Consider the following 20,189-nt stretch of genomic DNA (forward strand, 5'->3'; position numbering starts at 1 on the left):
TTGTGTGCTGTGAAAAAAATAAGCCTGAACTAATTTCTGGACCTTTATTGCCCAGAGCACAACAAACCATAATTCCAACAATATCCCCAGTTCCAAATTCTTTATTGGAAAAATTATTGGAAACCTTCATGGTTTCTAGAACTGAAACACTCATCGACCATGAAAAAGGACCTAGTGCTTTGCTGGTGCGTGTGATGAATAAACTCTTCTTGAAAATCCTTTTCAGGAAGGTGTCATAGCAAACATTTATAATATAATTATGAAAATACATCCAGACGTATCTAATAAAGTTAAGATCGATTGGGAAAGGGAACTTAAGATTACTTTACCTATTGAAAAATGGGAAAAAGTTCTTCAATTAGTTAATTCATTTTCTATATGTGCTGAACATGCATTGATACAGTTTAAAGTAGTGCATAGTGCTCATATGTCTAAGGATAAATTAGCTCGTTATTACTCTCATATAAATCCTAAATGTGATAGATGTCACTCCAAGATATCTTCTTTAATCCATATGTTTTCGTCGTCCTCTTTTAAAAAATACTGGAAAGATATCTTTGGTATTATTTCAACTGTTTTGAGTATCGATTTACAACCCCAGCCTATTACCGCAATTTTTGGTTCACCAATGATAGAACCAGATCTTTCAACATCTTCAGCTTATCGGATGATTGCATTTCTTACACTAATGGCCAGAAGATCCATTTTGCTGAATTGGAAAGAGATCAATCCCCCCACCACATTTCATTGGTTCTCTCAAACTACATTGTGTTTAAATTTAGAAAAAATTAGAAGTGTTATTTATAATCCCTCTATTAAATTTGAAAATACTTGGAGGCCATTTATTCAATACTTCCATATGATGTAATTTGACCTTTTCCAAACCTACTCTATTTCTTTTTAGTATATGTTGAGAGGAGGGGAGTCAACGACACTAGTGGTTCTTTTTTTGTGTGTTTCACAACAGCCCATGTCTTTTTTTTCCTGTAGTTTAATTGGTTAGTCTTGTTAGATTAGTATTTTTGGGGGGATATATATATTTTTTCTTTTTCCTTTTTTCATGTTAATTTGTTTATATATAATATTTGTATCCTGTAAGATCAGGAGGTTTAATATCTATGTACTAACTGGGTTTATACAACAATGTAATCCCAATAACTTTGTATGATTGCTATATTTTGTTAACCTTTATCATTACGATACTAATAAAAAGATTGAAAAAAGAGCTTCCAGCTGGCTATAGGTACTGATTATAACCAACGTTTCAATGACAATCTCTACCATCTTCATCAGGTAACCATCGGTTATAATCGGAATCTGCACCCAGCTGGAAGCTCGAGAAGAGTTTATTACTCATAGATCATATCAGTAATTTCTTCAAAAATTAAACTAAATTAGATTTGAACTGAATATTTTTCATTATTTAATTATTCCTGGCAAATTTATGACTGCTTTACAATTATGATTCAAATATATATGAAGAATTTAATGTTTCTTATAGCAAACCTGCAATTTGAAATCGTTTTTTAATTAAAATTTCTTTCACATCCTCTGCAATTCATTGTAAAGTTGAATGAATAACTACTGCCCTCGAGTGGCTTCAGCAGATCCATACACATAAATTAAAATACAGAAGCTCCTTGAGTTATAAATTATCTGATATTCAGATATCAGACTTTACACAAATTCTCCCTTACATTTAGTCATAGTCATACTTTATTGATCCCGGGGGAAATTGGTTTTTGTTACAGTTGCACCATAAATAATAAATAGTAATAAAACCATAAATAGTTAAATAGCAGTATGTAAATTATGCCAGGAAATAAGTCCAGGACCAGCCTATTGGCTCAGGGTGTCTGACCCTCCAAGGGAGGAGTTGTAAAGTTTGATGGCCACAGGCAGGAATGACTTCCTATGACTCTGTGTTGCATCTCGGTGGAATGATCTCTGGCTGAGTGTACTCCTGTGCCCCCCCACTATATTATGTAGTGGATGGGAGACATTGTCCAAGATGGCATGCAACTTGGACAGCATCCTCTTCTCAGACACCACCGTCAGAGAGTCCAGTTCCATCCCCACAACATCACTGGCCTTACGAATGAGTTTGTTGATTCTGTTGATGTCTGCTACCCTCAGCCTGCTGCCCCAGCACACAACAGCAAACATGATAGCATTGGCCACCACAGACTCGTAGAACATCCTCAGCATCGTCCGGCAGATGTTAAAGGAATTTTAAAGCAATTTTCAAACTAATAATAATTATAAACACAAGAGATTCTGCAGATGCTAGAAATCCAGAACAACACATTGGTAAGGCCAAACTTGGAGTATTGTGTACAGTTCTGGTCACCGAATTATGGGAAAGATGTCAATAAAATTGAGACAGTACAGAGGAGATTTACTAAAATGTTGCCTGGGTTTCATCTCCTAAGTTACAGAGAAAGGTTGAACAAGTTAGGTCTTTATTCTTTCAAGTGTAGAAGGTTGAGAGGGGACTTGATAGAGGTGTTTAAAATTATGAGGGGGATTGATAGAGTTGACGTGGATAGGCTTTTTCCATTGAGAGTGGGGGAGATTCAAACAAGAGGACATGAGTTGAGAGTTACAGGGCAAAAGGTTAGGGGTAACATGACAGGGAACTTCTTTACTCAGAGAGTTGTGGCTGTGTGGAACGAGCTTCCAGCAGAAGTGGTTGAGGCAGGTTCGATGTTGTCGTTTAAAGTTAAATTGGATAGATATATGGACAGGAAAGGAATGGAGGGTTATGGACCAAGTGCAGGTCAGTGGGACTAGGTGGGAGTAGGAGCTCAGCACGGACCAGAAGGGCCGATATGGCCTGTTTCCGTGCTGTAATTGTTATATGGTTATATGGTTAACACACACAAAATGTAGGAAGAACTCACTAGGTCAAGCAGTATCTATGGAAATTAATAATGTTGACATTTTGGGCCAAGACCCTTCATCAGGACTAGAAAGGAAGGGGGAAGATACCAGAATAAAAAGGTGGGGAAGGGGAAAGAGGACAAGCTAGGTGACAGGTGAAGCCAGGTAGGTGGGAATGGTAAAGTCCTGGAGAAGGAAGAATCCAATAGGAGAAGAGATTGGACCATGGGAGAAGGGGAAGAAGGAGGGACATCAGGGAGAGATAATAGGCAGGAGAGGAGAAGAGGTAAGAGACCAGAATGAGAAATAGAAGAAGAGGGAGGGGAAAAGAAAAATAGAGAAAGCAAAATTACTGGAAGGAGAAATCGATGTTCATGCCATCAGGTTGGAGGTTACCTAAATAGAATATGAGGTGCTGCTCCTCTACTGTGCAAGTGGCCTCATCGTGGTCCACGGAAGAGGAGGCCCTGAACCAACATGTCAAAACAGGAATGGGGATAGAAATTAAAATCTTTGGCCACAGGGAATTTCTACTTTTGGCAGATGGAGCAGAGGTGCTCCACAAAGCTGATCCCCCAATTTACATCCCATCTCACCAATGTAGATGAGGTCGCATTGGGAGCTCCACACACAATAAGAACTCCAGCAGATTCGCAGGTGAAGTGTTGCCTCACCTGAAAGTACTGTTTGGGACTATGAATGGAGGTAAGGGAGGAGGTGAATGGACAGATGCAGCATTTCTCTCATTTGCAGGGATATATGCCAGGAGGAAGATTAGTGGAGAGTGACGAATGGACAAGGGAATCATGGAGTAATGATCCCTGTGAAAAGTGAAGAGTCGGTTGGGGGGTAGTAAAGATGTGTTTGGTGGTAGGATCCCATTGAAGATGGCAGAAGTTGTAGAGAATGAGATGTTACATGCAGAGGCTCATGAAGTGCTAGGGGAGGACAAGAGGAATTTATCCCTGCTAAGGCGGTGAGAAGATAGGGTGAGTGTGGATGTCTGGGAAATGGAGGAGATGCGGATGAGGGCAGTATTAATGGTGGAGGAAGGGAAATTCTGTCCTTTGAAGAAGGAGAACATCTCTATTGTCTGGAAAGGGAAGTCTCACCCTGGAAACATATAAATAATAATAATAAATATAATAATAATACTGAAATATTTCATGTTACTCATTAATGACTGGATGCAGTATGTATTCTCTTAGTTTAATTATAGATAATCTGTGGATGATTATTCAATGAAATGAAAATTATAGCAAGCATAGGGACCAGAGCCATATAGGTAGCTATAGGAAACAGACATTTCTAACTTACACCCTCTGTTTTTAAGCACAGAAACTTCACGTAACCCAGGGACTGCCTCTATATACCTTGATTTCAAAACATGGTATGTGCATAGATTTAGTGTTGTGGGAAGTCAGTACTTACATCTGTAGGTTTGAAGAATAATTCACACCTTGTACTTTCCTTTCCTCTTAGATTCACAACAAAGAGTTGAGGATTCAATGGATCTTGAAATGCATCTGAAAATAAAGGAAATGAATAAAATAATCTTTCTGTGCACATTTGCTTGCACGTCAAAGGTGAAAGGAAAACTTGCATTTCTACTTTAAGCTACTTTATTGCTGTGTGTGAAAAGCACAAATCTGCGGGTTGAAGGGAGTCAAAAGGAATGCCTGAAATTTATGGTGAGGCACAGAAGTAGTGGGAGCGCATGGTAATGGAAGGAAAAGCCAGACATTTTTGGGCACAGAGAAGTCCTTCTTAAAACAGCATGTTTAGTCTATTACAAGTCCAACAATCATCTACAATGACTTCCTGCATAGCTGCCGGGCAGGCAAATTAGAGATGAAAGGGCCAAAAGGAAAACATTGAGGACATTCCCCAGCGGATAGTAAATATACAAGATCTATTGCGTTTGACTTAGAAAATATTAGGCAGAGGGACATAAGAAGATCAGATTATTATTTAAATGATGAAAGATTACTGGACTGGTCAAAGAACACTGAGGCTGTCTACAAGAAGGGTCAGAGCCGTCTCCATTTCCTGAGGAGACTGAGGTCCTTTAACATCTGCCGGACAATGCTGAGGATGTTCTACGAGTCTGCGGTGGCCAGTGCGATCATGTTTGCTGTTGTGCGCTGGGGCAGCAGGCTGAGGGTAGCAGACACCAACAGAATCAACAAACTCATTCATAAGGCCAGTGATGTTGTGGGGATGGAACTGGACTCTCTGATGGTGGTGTCTGAAAAGAGGATGCTGTCCAAGTTGCATGCCATCTTGGACAATGTCTCCCATCCACTACATAATGTACTGGTTGTGCACAGGAGTACATTCAGCCAGAGACTCATTCCACCGAGATGCAACACAGAGCGTCATAGGAGGTCATTCCTGCCTGTGGCCATCAAACTTTACAACTCCTCTCTTGGAGGGTCAGACACCCTGAGCCAATAGGCTGGTCCTGGACTTATTTCCTGACATAATTTACATATTACTATTTAACTAGTTATGGTTTTATTACTACTTAATTATTTATGGTGCAACTGTAACGAAAACCAATTTTCCCCCGGGATCAATGAAGTATGACTATGACTATGACTATTACAGCATGCTATTGTGTAGATGAACTTGGGTGTACCTGTGCATAATCGCAAAAGGCTAGCTTGCAGGTGCAACAGGCTATCACAAAGACAAATGGAATGTTGGCCTTCATTGCTAGTGGAATTGAATTTAAGATCAAGGAGGTTATGCTGCAACTGCATGAAGTACTGGTTAGGCCACACTGGAGGACTTCATGAAGTTCTGGTCTCATCACTTGAGGAAAGGTAAACTGGCTTTGGAGACGGTGCCAAGGAGGTTCACCAACTTAGATTCTGGATTTTGATTCTAGAGAGGGTTAATATATGAGGAGAAAATGAGTCACCTAGGGCAAAACTCAATGGAATTCAGAAGGATGAGAGGAGATCTTACAGAAGCACATAAAATTATGAAAGGGATAGATAAGATAGAGGCAGGAAGTTTGTTTCTACTGGTGAGGGAGACTAGAATTAGGGGACGCAGCCTCAAGGTTTAGAGAAATAGGTTTAGAACAGAGATGAGGAGAAACGGTTTTTCCCAAAGAGTAGTGAATCTGTGAGATTCTCATCCCAGGTAAGTAGTAGAGGCTACCTTATTAAATATATTTAAGACATAATTAGATAGACTTTTGCAAAGCAGAATCATTCAGCATTATGGGGCATAGGCAGGTAGATGGAACTGAGTCCACATCAGATTAACCATGATCTTACTGAATGGCAGAGCAGACTAGATGGGCCAGATGGCCTAACCCTGCTCTTATTTCTTATGTTGTTAAGCTTGTGCCCAATAGCATTCCTCAAATGGATTGCTGAAAAATCTTCCAAAGAGATCAGGAAAGTGTTTTCCTTTAATCTTGCAGAGCCAGATTATGGATATATGTTGTTCCTACAAAACCTCTGCTGTTTTTGACCAACTAAATCAGGGCCTGAAAATCAAAAAGTACTAGGACTTCAAGTATGTAGCATATAACCATGGCCCTCAATCTAGTTTCAATCATGTCCCAGGCAAATACCTTCAGGTAAGCAGATGAATCAGATTGCCAATCTTGCATTGGAAATTGCTGCTTGAGTTCCTGTCTACTGAGATGAATGGAAAGATCAGAAGTAACAATAGTATTCTAATACTCTCCACATTCTGAAAAAAATCCTTTAAACACTGAAAACTGGGGATTTTTTTAAAAAATCATCACAGATTTCCTTGCCTTTAAAATTCTATGCATTAAGTGAAAGATTAAACATTATGTCAACAAGATGTGGTTCTGTATTATAGTACAAAACAGAAAACAATGCCATTTACTGCAGGTACATGCTATTTCAAAAGTCACTGCATTTTTACAAAAAAGGTACTGTAATATTAGGTCCAAATTTCCCACCACTCAACAGAAAGGAAACTGACTCGGCTTGTCATTTGGGAATTATTGTTCGAAGTGTACACTGCTTAATTTTGGGGGATAATTGTACTTTTGGCATTAATGTGAACACACTAAAAGCAAATCATGCAATCTGTACACAAAGTAATTAAAATAATTTAAAAACTTCAATGAAGGAAAACGTCGGATTGTATTATGAGAGGAAGTCATTGAGTCAGATGTACAGCAAAAAAACAGCCTTTCAACACACCACATCATTGCCAAACTTTCTGCCCAACTTAAACCCATTTGCCCGCATAAGGAATGCTTGAATCATAAAATTGTTATGATACAGGAGGAGGCCATCGACTCATAGATCCATGCTTGGAAACAGTAGTAGATTTTCAGTGTGTTTGGTATTACAAAAGAGAAGGTTAGAACATTTTTAAATCTCACTTTATGTTTTACATGCAGAACAACATAACAACTTATAAAATACGATTATGGAGAAAATGAAATGGGTAGTGGCAGTTAGTGTAAATAGGTGCTTGATGGTGCATGTGCATTCAGTGAGTCAAAAGATTCAGTGACTTCAGAACGTCAGAATTCAGCAAATATCTTGGTAAATTTGTGGAAGTACCTAACAACAATCAACATGCTGAATGGGCACTTTCCTAAACATCTATAGAACTTGCTCAGAAATCCAAGAAAAAATCCTTAGTTTCCAGACTTTCTAACTTCTTAATGCCTCTGCTTTGAGAAGAAAATTAACAGCTTTATGATCTGCTTATAAGTATACCTTCAGTTACTTCAAACTTCAGTGAGAAATCTTTGTACTTAGAAAAGTCAAATTCAAGCTTGATGGGTGATTCTGTTAAGTTCGATAAAGTGAATGGAATCATTGAAGACGAACCACAGTAGATGCCAGAGAATACACAATACTTCTACAAATAAAAAAGTGAAATGAATCATTTGATATAAATAAATACATAGAACAAATCATTAAAAATAACTCAATACCAGTTAAATGGAGTTATTTGTCAGAATCACATTTTTAAAACTTTAGCAAATACAGCTTCCATAGGCATGGGAAAGATAACTAGAAAAAAACCTAAAATTTCCTGTTCAGGAGTACCATTAAATTGCTGCCCAGGTTAATACAGTGCATTGCTCTTATGGCAGGAGAAGATTTCCCCATGTTTTTTGATATTAATTACTAATTTAGTTACCTTTACAGAACTGCACAATGTAAACAAAAAAACAGCCAGTATTGTGATATTTTGTCCAATTATGACAGGGTACATTTACTTAAAATGGAAATTAAAAGAAGTCTAAAATTACTTAACATTAAAATGACAAAATTGAAATTTCTAATGCCGGCTCATATACTTTTTTCAATATATGTTGCACAGTGAGAAGACATGAAAATAAAATATCATAGATTTTCAATGTGAGGACACAGAAAATCTTCTTCAGGAATCAAACAAAGGTGAGGTACTCTTAATAAAATCAGATAGCCTGTAGAAGTTGGATGGATGCTTTTGCAGCAGTGCCTAAGCACTAGTTCTCTGAATTCTTAGGGAGCAGAGAAAATAAGTTCTAATGAACCATTCATTGCAGTGTCTTCTATATATGCAGTTTCTCCTTCCTCAACTGCTTCTTATGAGTACTAATCAGAAAAAGGGCACATCCAATGGATAGATAATTACATTCCTTTAAATTTCTCTCTGTGCTCAGGATTCTGAACATTATTTCTTACTACCTGGATAATAAACTGACAAGAATACAAAAAAATAAGAACCTCAGAATAAGAAAATAATTTCTCGATAAATACATACATAGAACATAGATAGTACAGCACAGTACAGGCCCTTCGGCCCACAATGTTGTGCCGACCCTCAAACCCTGCCTCCCATATAAGCCCCCACCTTAGATTCCTCCATATACCTGTCTAGTAGTCTCTTAAACTTCTCTAGTGTATCTGCCTCCACCACTGACTCAGGCAGTGCATTCCATGCACCAACCACTCTCTGAGTAAAAAACCTTCCTCTAATATCCCCCTTGAACTTCCCACCCCTTACCTTAAAGCCATGTCCTCTTGTATTGAGCAGTGGTGCCCTGGGGAAGAGGCGCTGGTTATCCACTCTATCTATTCCTCTTATTATCTTGTACACCTCTATCATGTCTCCTCTCATCCTCCTTCTCTCCAAAGAGTAAAGCCCTAGCTCCCTTAATCTCTGATCATAATGCATACTTTCTAAACCAGGCAGCATCCTGGTAAATCTCCTCTGTACCCTTTCTAATGCTTCCACATCCTTCCTATAGTGAGGTGACCAGAACTGGACACAGTACTCCAAGTGTGGCCTAACCAGAGTTTTATAAAGCTGCATCATTACATCGCGACTCTTAAACTCTATCCCTCGACTTCTGAAAGCTAACACCCCATAAGCTTTCTTAACTACCCTATCCACCTGTGAGGCAACCTGTGAGATCCCTCTGCTCCTCTACACTACCAAGTATCCTGACATTTACTTTGTACTCTGCCTTGGAGTTTGTCCTTCCAAAGTGTACCACCTCACAATTCTCCGGGTTGAACTCCATCTGCCACTTCTCAGCCCACTTCTGCATCCTATCAATGTCTCTCTGCAATCTTTGACAATCCTCTACACTATCTACAACACCACCAACCTTTGTGTTGTCTGCAAACTTGCCAACCCACCCTTCTACCCCCACATCCAGGTCGTTAATAAAAATCACGAAAAGTAGAGGTCCCAGAACAGATCCTTGTGGGACACCACTAGTCACGATCCTCCAATCTGAATGTACTCCCTCCACCACCACCCTCTGCCTTCTGCAGGCAAGCCAATTCTGAATTCACCTGGCCAAACTTCCCTGGATCCCATGCCTTCTAACTTTCTGAATAAGCCTACCGTGTGGAACCTTGTCAAATGCCTTACTAAAATCCATATAGATCACATCCACTGCACTACCCTCATCTATATGCCTGGTCACCTTCTCAAAGAACTCTATCAGGCTTGTTAGACACGATCTGCCCTTCACAAAGCCGTGCTGACTGTCCCTGATCAGACCGTGATTCTCTAAATGCCTATAGATCCTATCTCTAAGAATCTTTTCCAACAGCTTTCCCACCACAGACGTAAGGCTCACTGATCTATAATTACCCGGAGTATCCCTACTACCTTTTTTGAACAAGGGAACAACATTCGCCTCCCTCCAATCCTCCGGTACCATTCCCGTGGACAACGAGGACATAAAGATCCTAGCCAGAGGCTCAGTTTCCCTTTTTCATGAGATGAATACCAAAATTCACATCATGGTGGGGACATAGTGTCACTGGCCCAGAATTTATGGTCAGAAACATGCCGCTATCATCTTGAAAAGAATTTGACTTACTCAGTCCAGTTCTCCCAAGGGGAACTTGTGGTCTGAAAGTAATTCTATCTTTCCTATTCAGCAAGTTCTCACTGATGGGAAGAATACTGCACATGACAGCAAATGTGTAAATATTCATTGTGAAATCCAGGGGCTCCTTATTCCCTTGGCACCATTAATGAAAATATAACACACACCTTCCAAAGCCTCTTTTCCATGGAAACTACGTTTTAACAAAGGGACAAAGCCTGTTTTGATCAGTATTCAAGTTAAAATATTGGCCCCTGATTTGTACACATTGATGAGGATTTTACTCAAAGTATGGTGAACACTTCAGCTGTTTAAAACCAGCTACAATAACTAAGATGGCAACAAATACAATTCTGGTGGAAATGTTGAGGTAATATTTTGAATATGATTTTCTTTGCACAACTACCCCTTACCCAGTGGGCAGAGAGTACTAAAAATTTCAAGACTCAATCAAAATGATCATATTATACTATGTGAATCAAAAATGAGAAGTTGCAGTCATATACAGGCTTTAATATCATAAAATACCAAAAGGTGCTTTATAGAAACATGTCCAAGCATAATTTATGTCAAGCCATAAGTGGAGATATTCAGGTATTTGCCTGAAAGATTGGTCAAAGTTCGTTGGTGTTAAAGAATGCCTTTAAACAGGTCAGAGTAGTTCAGATAGAGTGATCCAGAACTTAGAACCAAGGCATTTGAAAGCCTGATTATCAATCAGCACTGAAAATCAGAGATACTCAAAAGGTTAGAATTAGAGAAGAGCAGAGAAATCAACAGGTCACCAGCAGGCAGTAGAAAATTAAAAACCTTATAAGGCCCCATCGAATCCCAAGAAATGCAATTTTCAAACATAGCCATAAATAGGCAATCTTCCCATCAGGAAAAAAAATATGGCTGTTTAAATGTACAAATATTAATAATAAGAAGATGTAAAAGTGCAAACCTGATATCTGTATTAAATGGAATAGAATCTGCAATACACACACTCCAACCTTTTTATTAACTTTGATTATTCTAACCATAGGTCTTCGAAAGACAATTGGCCAGACAAAATAAAGGGACCATTTGTTTTCAGTCAAGAAGTAAAATTTGAATCATAAAATATCATGCAGAGTAAAAATAAACCACTTAAATACTAACCAGATCAATTTCAGCCTTTGGTTGTACCACTGATCCTCCAACCCGTAGTTTCAACACATTTGAATTGCGAATGTCTACCTGAGGAAATACCATAAATATTTATATGGGGAGTTCTAAATCTCAGCATCTTGTATAAATTTTCAGCATTATGGAAATTATGAGCTATAAAACAAATAATGCTAAAAACATATGTGCATATATTTCAATTTACCCTTAGTCTGGTATCAAACTTGAATATTGTAGTTGGGTGGAAGAAAATTTTGAAACACACAAAACCTCCAACAGGTATGATGCCATGAGTAGGAATTACTGTCATCCCAGGCACAGGATTCACATTTTCGACCTTTTAGGAGAAATAAATTAATTTTTAAATTATTGGTTGCATTCTTCTAAACACAAACTAAAGCACTGGATTACTTTCTAAATGAACTGAATTTCAAAGCTGAGAGGTGTATTAAATATGTATTGTGTTGACTGGAATTCATTTCATCCATTGTGCACAATTTGTTGTCCACATTTTAAAGAGAATAGAATCATTGGAAAAGATGCAGAAATGTTATAAGGTTGAAAACACAATCTTTCAGAAACTGTGAATAAACTGGACCTCCCCTCAAGAATCAGTGAAACCAAAGGAAGGTCTTTTAGTATATGAAGGAGTTTTAGAAGATGGTCCTTTAGAAAATACAACTACTTGTAGAAATGCCAAACTTGATATCATAACTACAAGATAAGTCATTAATAAATCTATTCAGGAATTCTTTTCTGAGGGCATGGACAGTACTTGGAACAGAGTAATTGAGACAAAGAACATGAGACCAAAAGGAATACAATATTGATAAGATTATATAAAACAGCATAAGAGGAAACACATTTGCAGTAAAAAAAATACCGGCAGAAGGCACTCGGGTTGAATTCAAACATGAAAAAATCTGCTGGAAATCCAAGCAATACACACAAAATGCTGGAGGATCTCAGCTGGCCAGGCAGTACCTATGGTAGAGTAAACAGTTCACTTTTCAGCTGGAGACCCTTTATCAGGATTGGAAAAAAGATAAGTCAGAGTAAGAAGGGGTGGAGAGGAGAGCAATGTATTATTTGGGTTGAATTGATTGTTCCTGTGCAAAGGAAGACTATAGAGATTTTCACAATCTCAGAACCTCTCAAAATATTTTGCAGACAGTGAAGCATTTTATTATGCAGAAGACACACCAGCCAAATTTCACACAAACAGCGGTGTGATAATGACCAGGTACTGCACTTCTTGTGATCCTGACTGAGGGATATTTTTACACCAGGACACTAGGAATAACTGTTTGAGACCTTATATCCTCCCAAATGGTAGTGCATTAAAGCTTCAGCTGAGACTTTAGTGTTCAAGTCTTGAAATGCTATTTCAATCCATAACTTTTTAAACTCAGAGTAAAGAATGCTACCCATTGAGCCAATGAGTTAATAAAAACAAGAAAATGAGTTCCTGTCCAGCCTGTTTGGCTGATTAGTTGGTAAAAACAAATTTAAAAATAACACCCGAAAAGAAATTACATACCAGAGGGGAAAAATTAAAGGTTATGGGGAAAGAAGAGTAATAAACGACCATTAGGAAATCAATTACACTTTCTGTTGTGGTTAAATCACAGAGTTACAACTGAAAATATATCAACACTTCAGTTTGTAACTATATATATAGATTTAAATTTCATCTTATAACTCATATTAAGAAATGATATAATTGAGTATCTTTTGGCCAGCCCCTTAAAGTTCGAGTGGTGATTATCATTTAAGTATTCATTCTAGAAAAAAAATAGATTTCAAGGCCAATAACATTGCCTCTGCTCCACATTTCTATTTCTACTAAACTCCCAACAACACTATACACTGTCCACTGCGGTAAACCATAAATATGTTGTAACTGGGTTAACTGTCTGGACACGCCCCTCTGCTAACTGCCCCTGTGGCTCCTCCACAGACCCCTGAATAAAGGTGATTTTGCCTTACCCCTCCTCCTCAGTCCGGGGGCAGACACTCACCATGGAAGTCGTATTTTACTGCGAATAAAAGCCTTTCAGTATTTACCCTACTTCAGTCTTCTGGGATTATTGAAGGTGCTTCAATTTTAAGGGCCCCCTTACCTCCACCGACCGCAATGTGTACTTTCTTAATATTATCGACAAGTATTCGTGGGTCCCCTTTGCCATCCCCTGCCCCGACACCACTACCACGTCTGTTATAAAAGCCCTGCGCAAGCTCGTCACTCTGTTCGGATACCCATGCAATATCCACAGTGACAGAGGGTCCTCGTTTATGAGTGATGAGCTGCGCCAATATCTACTGGCTAGGGGAATTGCAACTAGTAGGAGCACAAGCTATAATTCCCGGGGGAATGGACAGGTGGAGAAGGAGAATGCCACGGTGTGGAAAGCCACACTCTTAGCCCTCAGGCCAAAGGGACTGCCGGTCTCCCGCTGGCAGAAGGTCCTTCCCAAGGCACTCCACTCCATCCGTTCCCTGTTATGCACATCCACCAATGCCACCCCTCATGAGCGGCTCATTTCTTTTCCCAGAAAGTCGACCACTGGGACCACCCTACCAACTTAGCTGACGTTCCCAGGGCCAGTGCTGCTCCAGAAATATGCGAGGAGCAATAAATACTTCCCGATGGTTGAGAAGGTTCACTTACTTCATGCGAACCCCCTGTATGCCCATCTGATGGGCGGGAGGACACGGTCTCCATCCGCGAGCTGGTGCCCACAGGAGAACCAGGCCCCTACCCTGAACACTCTGTGGTGACTATTAACCCGTATCCACCAGTATATGTAGCCACCAGACACCGCGCACTCCAAACCCTACACAGACACCACACGACCTCCCATACTAGGCGCAACGCACATGCACAAGGGATTACCGACGTCTAACGTGCTGGCACCTCAAGTCAGGCCAAGCCAACACAACTGCTATCGCTGGTGCAATCACCACCAGTGCTACGTAGATCACAGTGACGGACTCGACCGCCTGATAGACTTGACCTGTAAATATGCTTGTTTTAAATATTGTCAGTCACTTCACCCCGTGGGACTCTTTTTAAAAATAAGGAGGGGTGAATGTGGTAAACCATATATATGTTGTAACTAAGTTAACTGTCTGGACAGGCCCCTCTGCTGACTGCCCCTGTGGCTCCTCCCACAGAGTCCTGAATAAAGGTGATTTCGCCTTGCCCCTCCCACTCAGTCCGGGGGCAGACACTCACCATGGAAGTCGTATTTTATTACGAATAAAAGCTTTTCAGTATTTACCCTACTTCAGTCTTTTGGAATTATTGAAGGTGCTTCAATCCACATCTTCTCATTATTAGATATGATTCAGATTTTTACCTTCTTTCCAAATTTCATTTCAATACCTCTCCACTTCAGTACTACTCTCGCCACTTGAGAAGCCTCATCAAAATTTGGTTATCATTGGATTGCTTCATCTAACCTCTTTCACAATTCTTTCTATGAGACACCTTGCATAGTTGCATCATATTAAACTCTCGATAATTTGAGGAAATGGGATTAAGCTATCTATAATTTGTGAAAAAAATCACTGTTCAAATAATGCTAATTAAATTGTCCTTTCACTAATTCAGTTTCCTCACAATTCTCCACAAATATAACAAGCTTGAGCTTGTTATGTAACACCCTTCTTCCGCATCTTTACAGTATCTTCTAAGCAATGCTTTGGAAAAACTTTTTTTGGCAATGATATTATTTTGTTAGTGGTACGTGTGGTGTGAATATAATACTGTGCATTAGCCAGCTAACGCAATCTCCACTGTAAAGCATAGTGGAGGGAGCATCATGCTACAGGGATGCTTTTTAGCAGCAGGAACTGGAAATCTGGTCAGGATTGATGGGAAGATAAATGTTGCCAAATACAGAGAGATCCTAGCTAAAAACCTGCCAGCCTCCTCCAGAAAGCTTAAACTGGAGAGGAAGTTCATCTTTCAACAAGACAATGACCCAAAGCACACACTGCCAGAGCAACCATGAAGTGGCTTCAAATGAAGTAAGTTGATGTCCTTGAGTGGTCCAGTCAGGGTCCTGACCTTAACCTGATCAGACATCTCTGGGAAGACCTCAAGATTTCTGTTCCTTACTGCTCCTCAATTAACCTGGCACAGCTTGAGCAATTTTGCAAGAATTGGCAAATCTTACTCCATCACTTGGTATACAGCTAATAGGAATTAACCAAAAGACGACAGGCTGTAATAACTCCAAGAGGCATTTCAACTAAGTACTGAGCGAATAGGGATGAATACTTTTGAACTGCTGACATTTCAATTTTTGAATTTTTAATTTATCATGCTTTACAATTTTCCCTGTTTTAGGGGGCTCTACTGTAAAAAAAGGAGCATGTGATTCACAAGTGAAAATTCTCAAGTTAATTGATCAAAATCCCTGGATGTAATACTCATTACAAAGGGTGAAGGGCTAAATACTTTTTCTGTATATTCAGAAAGCCACCCTCAACGCCGTAACAAAAGACGTATATTTTAGGAGTCCAGGAGCTCAGAACCGCAAGAACCAGCCACCAGTAGTTAAACCTTAAAAGGGATTCTATAAGTTTGGGTGCATTCCCATTGTAAATACATAATTCTACAGAGTTACTATCCACATTCAAAATGTTAGTTAATTAATGAAAACCATTGAAACTGTACTTAATTATTTTTGTTACCTTTGTGTAGAAAAGTATAAAACATCAGGAAAAAGAAAGGAGCAGAGGGAATGCTTTTGCTGAATAAAGATATTTTACATATACCAGGTTCAGTTTCCAGTGGCTTATTCAATGTCACTAACGAGGATTTTCAAGTGGCTAAGAGGTACTGAGGTGGACGGCATGGAAATGAAATTTGGAAATATTTTTGTGAATCATATTTTGTGATTTTTTTTGTATTTTTTAACTTATGAACAAAATCAACTTATGGTAAGTTAAAACAGAACTCATTCATAACCCTACAGGGCCTATATCATAATAAGCCCAACTGAAAAGAAAATTAATGACATACCTTAAAGTATGCATGGTTTTGCCCATAATTTTTGATGATGGCTGTCTTCATAGCACTTAAGTTCAAAGCAGCAGAATTAAAAAGCACACGGTTCTCAACAAAGCGAACATTAACCCGACCAAGCTTTAAATTAAAAAAAACAAAGTTGTTTTGATTAACAGAGGGAAGGCACAAAATATGCAATAATTCTAACATATTTAACAGGTGGCTGCAGAGTTAATTAAAAATTCAAAAATGGATCAAATCAAAAAATATAATGGCCCAGAAGCAGGAAACAAAGCTCCATAATTTTTGGGCACCATTCAAAAGTGATTGAAAGCAGAGTTAGATACATCAAGTTGGTTTTACATTCTGGTGCACCAAGTATCTGATTAGATTTACAGGTGGAGCATACACAGCAGTGTCCAGTGGCACGCGATACATACTTGAAAATTACAAAAATAAGTTCTCATGCACAGAGTAGCCTGTGGCAAAAACCATCCTTGCAATATGTAGCCAATCCTACTGATCACCTCTTCAGTGAAATGCGACCTCCTGAGGTAATATTCCTTAATTATATGGATATGTGTGAAGTGCTCTCAGAATATTCTGTGCAATTGGCCCCCAGATCCATGTCCTTCTCATAGTCATAGATAACTACAGGACAAAAATAAGCCCTTGGACCATCCAGTCCATGCCGAACCTTTCAAACTTCCTAGTCCCATCGACCTGTATCTATGTACCGTCCAAACTTCTCTTAAACATTGAGATCAAAATCGTATCCACCACTTGCACTGGCAGCTCATTCCACACTCTCATCACCCAATGAGTGAAGAAGTTTCCCCTCATGTTCCCTTAAACATTTCACCTTTCATCCTTAACCCACGACCTCTAGTTGTCATCTCACCCAACCTCAGTGGGAAAGATCTGCTTGTATTCACCTTGCCTGTACCCTTCATAATTTTGTATGAAGGGTACCACTATACAATCTCCCCTCAGTCTTCTACATTCTAGGTAATAAAGTTCTAACCTTTTCAATCCTTCCTTATAAATCAGCTCCTTCAGTCCCGGCAACATCCTTATATATTTTCTCTACATTATTTCAATCTTATTTACATCTTACCTGTAGGTAGGTGATCAAAACAGAAAATAATACTCCAAATTAGAACTCACCAACATCTCATACAACTTCAACATAACATCCTAACTCCTGTACTTGGTACTACGAAGACCAATGTGCCAAAAGCTTTCTTAATGACCCTATCGACCTGTGATGCAATTTCCAATGAATTATGGACCTGTATTCCCAGATCCCTTTGCTCTACCACACTCCCTAGTGCCCTTCCGCTCACTGTGTAAGACCTACCTTGGGTGGTCCTCATAAAGTGCAACACCTCACACTCCTCTGCATTAAATTTCATCTGCTACTTTTTCACCCACTATTCCAACTGGTGCAGATCCCGCTGTAAGCTTTGTCTTCCTTGCTAAGGGGTGTATGGGGTGTCAGGGAGGGGTAGCACCTCTGGTGGGGGAACATGTCGCGTCCTTTTCAAGGCGGTTAGCCCACCTTTGGTCCCCCACCTGGCACTCAGCTCTCACCTGTGGCTCCCCGTAGCTGTTTGCATGCGACAGCGGCCACAAGGCGGGCAGCAGCTTCGACAAGCTGGCTAAACCAGGTGAGGGTAGCTGACAAGTCTTAAACCCTCAGTGAGATAGACCCAGCACTCAGCATGTGAAGACAGACTCCGGTGGATTGAGCGGACGAGACCAATGGAAGGTCCAACGGTTAAGAAGGCGGTCTTTGCAAGCATCGTAGAACGTGTAGAGTAGGACAAGACACAGAAGACGTCCTGGTCATCCACTGCGCCTAGTCCCATCTCCAGTCGTCTCGACTCTTATCTTGCCACTGGATCCAGATGGGAATTGGGAAGAGAGAGTGCGGCTGACGCTGCGCAACTCTCCCTCACTTAAATCCAAGTCATGTGCTAGTCTCGACAACATCATCATCATAATGGAGGTCTCCATCGACAGTGACGATGGACGAACAACAATCTTGGTGTCATTCGCAAATTTGCTCATCCAGTCTACCATATTATCATCCAGATTGTTGATATAGATAACAAACAACAACACACCCAGCACCAATCCCTGCAGCACTCCACTAGTCACAGGCCTCCGGTCAGAAAGGCAACTATCCACTACCAAGCTCTAACTTCTCCAACAAAGCCAATGTCTAATCCAATTTACTACTTCATCTTGAATGCCAAATGACTGAACCTTCTTGACCAACCTCCCATGCAGGACCTTGTCAAATACCCTGTTAAAGTCCATGTAGACAACATCCATTGCCTTGCCTTCATCAACTTTCCTAGTAACATCCTCTTCCTCCTCCTCCTCCTCCTCCTCTTTTGTATCTCATAGTCCTGTACAATGATCCCTGTGCTCATTCTCCCTGCAACATGAAAAGCTCTTCAAGTACTGGTCCCAAAACAGTAAGTGAAAACACCATAAATAAATTTTGCTGCTGTCTTATATTTTAGTCTCACAATATATTGCATAAATGTACAGGTTTCCAAAAATACTACATGAAATGTAGTAGGGGCAGCATGACACTTTATAGTACCAGCGAACTGGGTTCAAGTCCTATCGCTACCTGTAAGACGTTTGTACACATAAGGATCCAAAGGCAAATAAACTGAAAGCAGTGGTGACAGATAGCTAATAATAAAGCATAGCTCTAATTAGTAACTGATCCGTTCAAGCAGGCTGCATATATCAACCCAATCTGAAACATGGCCCTTTATAGGAATCTTCAATTACTTATATTTTTTATTTATTGAGATACGTTTGAGGTCAACCAAGGTGTGACAATTGAAGGAGTGAGTGAGGGGATTGGCTGAGAAGGAGCGGTTGATTTAAAAACCAGTTGGGACCAGCCTGCAACACAAACGTTCGAGGTCGGCCGAGGTGCGACAAGTAAAACAAACTGGTCAAAATATCAGCCAATATAATCAAGGTTTGCTCTGGGGAGCGGCCTGTCGGGGAGTAGCCTTGTCGAGGGAAGTGCCTTATGAGAAAAGTGCAAGTCTTTGTCTCGAGAGTCTTCGGCGAGGAGACTACGCCACAGTTGGAGAGGGTGAGAATCAGTGAAGAAATGACAGGTCAACTGATTCAGTATGCTGCTTGCATGATGTGGGAGGTCAGGGACGTTGATGGTGCCTCTGGCTGCTACAAATGTGGAAAGTGTGTCAGGTTCAGCTCCTGAAGGACCGTGTTGCGGCACTGGAGAAGCAACTGGATGACCTCAGGTTCATCCGGGAAACCAAGAGTTTTCTGGACAGGACCTACAGCGACATCGTTACAGCGAAGACACCGGAAGAGAGAAGTGGGGTGATGATGAGGAAGGGATGGATGCTTGAGTACAGGATAACTCGGGGGATGTACCTCTTGAAAACAGGTTCACCCTTTTGGAAGCTGTTGGGACAAAAGACATTGCCAGTCTGAGAGGCGGACAGGTCTGCAAGTCAAAAATTGGTGCTGAAACAAAGCCGAGGAGACAGAAGCCAGGCAGAGCCGAGGTAGTAGGACACTCTATAGTGAGAGGTACAGAAATGGGTTTCTGCGGCAACAGGCGGGATTTAAGGATGGTGTGTTGCCTCCCTGGTGCCAGGATCCAGGACATCATAGACCGATTGCAGGACATCCTCAAGGGTGAAGGTGAACAGCCAGAGGTGGTGGTGCAGGTCAGCACAAATGATGTCGGGAAGAGGAAAGAAATTCTGCGGCGTGACT

General features: G+C 40.2%; 1 protein-coding gene across 1 annotated transcript in view; it reads right to left on the reverse strand.

Moving 5' to 3' along the window:
- Window positions 1-20,189, reverse strand: part of LOC140199082 (cilia- and flagella-associated protein 47-like) — a 697,686-nt gene that overhangs the window by 544,153 nt on the left and 133,344 nt on the right. Inside the window, exons 17-21 of the mRNA XM_072260570.1 lie at window positions 16,419-16,541; window positions 11,589-11,720; window positions 11,378-11,455; window positions 7,611-7,755; window positions 4,315-4,409 (exon numbers count right to left, since the gene is read on the reverse strand). Coding sequence (XP_072116671.1) covers window positions 4,315-4,409; window positions 7,611-7,755; window positions 11,378-11,455; window positions 11,589-11,720; window positions 16,419-16,541 — 573 coding nt within the window. The remainder of the gene's footprint in view (window positions 1-4,314; window positions 4,410-7,610; window positions 7,756-11,377; window positions 11,456-11,588; window positions 11,721-16,418; window positions 16,542-20,189) is intronic.

This window comes from Mobula birostris, chromosome 6 (genome assembly GCF_030028105.1).
Source record: "Mobula birostris isolate sMobBir1 chromosome 6, sMobBir1.hap1, whole genome shotgun sequence".
In the NCBI taxonomy this organism is placed as follows: Eukaryota; Metazoa; Chordata; class Chondrichthyes; order Myliobatiformes; family Myliobatidae; genus Mobula; species Mobula birostris.